Below are 4,683 nucleotides of genomic sequence, written 5' to 3' on the forward strand. Positions count from 1 at the left end.
ACACACAAACACTAGTTTGTTGTCACATCTTATTTCTTGCATACATGCGAGCGCACACACTCGTCACATACTCATACTGACGTGCATGTCACTTTTATTGCTTTCACACACGCCAGCAGGCCTGCGCTTACGATCCCAACCATGCTTTATTGGTTTGGTAACAGAATGGTGACACAGCGAGCAGATACGTCGGCAAAGCGAAAATGATAAATAGCGCTCTGGTGCCCTCTACTGTATAATTACGTTTTTTACTCTAAAGTCTAAAAAAAATGTTTTTGCATGTAGTTCAACCGCGGGTGAAGAGGTTTAGCGCGAAATTGCGAAAAATGCATGGTAAAAACATCAGGAGTCAGTGCATCAAGAATACGTGGAATAGTCGCATTTATAATGGGTGTGTGTGGGAAAAAATCGTCCTATTTTCGAAATGTGTTTTCTCTGGGTTGTTTTAAAATGTAAATAAATATATAATTTAGAAAAAAATATTTTGACATTATTTTTAAACTTGACAACACATTTTCACGTGTTTTGGACGAGTGGGACCGATTTGAGCGATTTCAAATACAACTCATAGCGTATGGCTTTGATCTATTTTTGTTTGTTTGTCAACAGTCCAATTTTGGGTTGTTTTAAGCAAAAGGGTTAAAATGGTTCAATGATTTTCTGCACCAACTGTACAACTGTCATAGTATTGTATTCTACCACTGATCACTTTAGCTCTGCTTGATACTTTGCACATCGTCTCACAGTTGTCACTGGGTGGTACCAACGCACTACGGTTCACTTACATTACGAAATGTCCTTCCATACTTATTTGTCATGTCCTTGTTTATGATGATACTAATGCCGCGTGTTATACCGGAGACAAATTCCTTGTGTGTTCTACATAAGATATTCTTTATTTGTCCCACACTGGGGAAATTTACAGCCTACAGCAGCAAGATTGTGGGTAGAAAGAGAAAGGAAAAAAAAAAAAACAAAACACTGTTCAATTAAGTGCAATATAAATACAAATATGGATAAGGTCGCAGTGCTATTTACAATTGTTGTTCACATCTTTTAATTTTATTTTATTATTTTATTTATATTCAGCAGCCTGACAGCAGTCGGTAGGAACGAGCGGCGGTATCTCTCTGTCTTGCAGCGCGGGTGTAACAGTCTCTGGCTGAAGGAGCTACCTAGTGCTGTCAGGGTGGGCTGGAGGGGGAGGGAGGGGCTGTCCATCATATCTTTTAGCTTAGTTAGCATCCTCCTGTTGCCCACCTCCTCCAGAGTGTCGAGGGAGCAGCCCATGACAGAACTGGCCTTCCTGACCAGTCGCTACAATCTCTTCCTGTCCCGGGCCGAGATGCTGCCTGACCAGCAGACATTGCCATAATGGATGGCCGAGGCCACCACCGAGTTATAGAAAGTCTTAAGGAGTGACCCCTGAACTCCAAAAGACCTCAGTTTCCTGAGTAGGAAGAGTCGGCTTACATCCTTGGCCAATAAAGATGATTCTGATTCTGTCTGAAATACAGCGCTTTTAGTAATATAACAGTACAATGATGGACAACCACGTGGCCCATGTCCACACGCTTGAGTGTCTCATTTTTTTAATATCACAAAAACCTGAACGAGGGTGTGCAGACTTTCCATAGCCAATGAAGATGGTGCGGTTGTACCTAATAAAGTCTCCCATGAGTCTCACCTGTCATGGTGGCTCCCGGCTGCAATCCAGAAGAGTCGGGCAGGACTACGCAGCAGCAGCCGATCCAGCAGAGCATCATCAGACCACGGTGGAAGACGCACAGTGACATGCTGTCATGCACAAAGAACACTCTGCCGTCTGCACGTGCATGCAAGTGTTATTAAGAGGTGAGGCATCGACAGGGTGGGTGTTCTTTCTCACAAACCTTCTGGCCTCGCCAAAATAGGAGGATCCGGTCCTTGATACACTTGGAATCCAGTGAGGCTGCGGGCCGGGGTCATATAAAAAGGATAGTCAAGGAATGACGCATATCAAGTGGCCTGACAATTTCTTTTTTGGTCCAAGTGCCTTCGGCTGGCATTGCGAATGTCACGTGAATGAATCCAGAAAACAGGTGAGCCGCGACGTTTGTGGTTGATGTCAATTCCAGTCGCCAGCAGAGGGCGGTAGAATCTCCAAATGGCTGCGCCCTTTAACGGCTGTAAACCAGTGAATGAATTTGCGTCATTAATACCAACGCAATGTTCATCCGAATATTGTGTTTACAACTGTAGAGGGTGGTTAGGACATATTATTACACACGTGTGTTTTTGAGGTGGTTTGAAATTGCGCTTGCTTCCAAAAAATGTCAACAACGAAGAACGAGATTGTTTCCTTGGAGGTGTTGACGTTTGCACAGCTGCAGTGAAGTTATGCAGACAGTCAAGGTCGATTCTTCAATCAGATCCAGCCAAAGCTCATTCTTGGACATCATCAAGCATCACCAAAAAGGTTCTCTTTACTGGGCTACACTCCATATTTGTGTACACGACATGATATACTGTAGTCTGGCCTTTCATGGGGTAGCATAGACAGACCGTGGCATGCGATTTTGAGCACAGGTGGTAGAGTTCCGAGGAAACTCGTTGGGTGGTCTGCTCTCGACGTCGGCCTCGCTTTTTCGCCGGGTAGCTCCTTTTGAAACTGGAAGAATGCTGCGGGTGACAGTGAGACGACCCAGTGAGACGATACGAACATGGAGGACACGACTCGAGTGGGAAGTTCACGTTTGACAAATTGTTTGAACTTAGCAGGACCAAACAACTCCAGTCGCCTACTTGGGAATGATGATGAGTGATTGCAGCTGCCGGTTTTTCCTGCATGGGATCCACAAATACACGGAAAAATGGGCAACGTTTGTAAGACCAGGTTATAAAGTGTGCCTGGCCAAAAGTCGATTTGTCCTTCACCAGCATAACACCTTTGTTCAAACTGATGTTGCAGAACCAGCAATTACGTGCCTCACCTCGAGTAGACGACAACCTGAGGATGTCTCATACTCAAATAAACCTCACCTCAAATAGTTTGTAAAAATGCTTCGCTTCAAATAGACGTCTTGAGAACGCAAACGTTTCATCTGGGAGACGCCTCGTGCTCAAATCAAGTCCTCACTGTCAGCTCACACATCCCATGAAGACAAATTCCTCACCTCAAATTGATACTTCATGTGTTGGGGAGGCGATAGCACTGATTCGTTTAAGGAGATATCTATAGACTAGATGGTGTGCCGGTCAGAGCACAGGTAGGAGGTGACAGGAATTCCAGGGGGTGTTTCAATATTCTGTACTGGGGGCGTTAAAATAAATACGGGGAAATACAAACGATAGGGTGATGTTGGTTGAGGAGGGATGAGGGGGGACGGTTAGGAGGGCTGAAGAGGGAAGATGAAGGATGAAGAGGGATCGAGTAGAAGTTTAGGTGATTGAATAGGGGGGTCGACGAATGAAGAGGAATCGAGTGTTTGTTGATTGAATGGGGGGGGGGGTCGAGTCTATAAATGTGAGAAAAGGAAACTTAAATGTTATAACATTCATCATCATATTCCTGGATGCAACCATGGAATAACAACTCAAATGCAGTGTAACGGCACCATATAGGGGCCACATGAATTAACTACACTTACATTAATGAAATGAAGGCACACACACATTTGTAAAACAAAGTACACACGGTCGTCTTCAGAACAGGAAGGAGCCACAGACATCGTACCATTAACACAACATAAAATTATAAACGATGTCTCGGTGTTAGTGGTAATCGGCGCGAAACGCGGCGGCCCGATGCTAACGTGCTAACGTGGCTAACACTCACGAACGCGGTGGCCCGATGCTAGCATGCTAAGGTGGCTAACAAACACGCGAATGACGCTAGCACTCGCGAACGTGGCGGCCCGATGCTAACGTGCTAATGCGGCTAGCATACTCGCGAACACCAGTCGCAACTAATTAAACAGGACAAATACACCACATTGTACTCACGTTTGTTCATGTACTCGAGGGCTTAGGGAATCGCCGATGAGGTAAACGGCACAAAGGAATTGAAAGGACAAAGACTGAAATCGATAAGAACGGAATGACCTTGGTCAGGACGCAAACACGGAACTGGCAGGTGCTTAAACAACGCGATACTTACAAGCGTCAACACGAATGTCTCGCGATAAATAAAGGAATGAGCTGAGCCTTTTCTATATCATGAACATTAATTTCCATTATTCTATTATAAACAATTCAACTTTTATCGATTATTGATTCAGAGCCCACAACTGAAACGATTTCAAGCATTTTTGGGTCATTTTTTGAAAACATAATTTGGGTTTCCAGCTTGTAACACCCACAAAAACAGGAATTCCAAAAATTAGAATACAACGATTCCCATGTACTTCTCATTTTTTGCAGGGGTGAAAAAAAAAATTAGGATCACATCTATTCAATGAAAATATGGTATTGTGGCAGTCAAAAGGAGCACACACGATTGACTGTATATATCTTTATTCCACGACTGCCAACAAGTGGATCTAAACAATTACAACATTGCGCCAAAGACATTCACCTAAACACGCCCCCTACTGTATGCCTGCTGGGTGAGAAGCATGGTCCTAGTGTCCGCCATCAGCCCCACCCCCAGAACACCCAGAAGGACATCACAATGAAAATTTCACAGGGGGTTTAATTAGCCTG

The 4,683-nt window shown here is 44.3% G+C and overlaps 1 protein-coding gene across 2 annotated transcripts in view; it reads right to left on the reverse strand.

Annotated features, from left to right (window-relative positions):
- LOC109511273 (uncharacterized) overlaps nt 1–2,201 on the reverse strand; it is a 30,965-nt gene extending 28,764 nt beyond the window's left edge. Inside the window, exons 1-2 of one of the 2 annotated variants that reach the window (XM_019862235.1) lie at nt 1,893–2,201; nt 1,688–1,825 (exon numbers count right to left, since the gene is read on the reverse strand). In XM_019862235.1, the coding sequence (XP_019717794.1) occupies nt 1,688–1,825; nt 1,893–1,968 (214 nt within the window). In that variant the 5' untranslated portion in view covers nt 1,969–2,201. The remainder of the gene's footprint in view (nt 1–1,687; nt 1,826–1,892) is intronic. The other variant, XM_019862236.1, reaches the window with a different exon arrangement.
- Between the last annotated feature and the right edge of the window lie 2,482 nt (nt 2,202–4,683).

This window comes from Hippocampus comes, unplaced genomic scaffold (assembly GCF_001891065.2).
Source record: "Hippocampus comes isolate QL1 unplaced genomic scaffold, H_comes_QL1_v1.1 scaffold7, whole genome shotgun sequence".
Taxonomy (NCBI): Eukaryota; Metazoa; Chordata; class Actinopteri; order Syngnathiformes; family Syngnathidae; genus Hippocampus; species Hippocampus comes.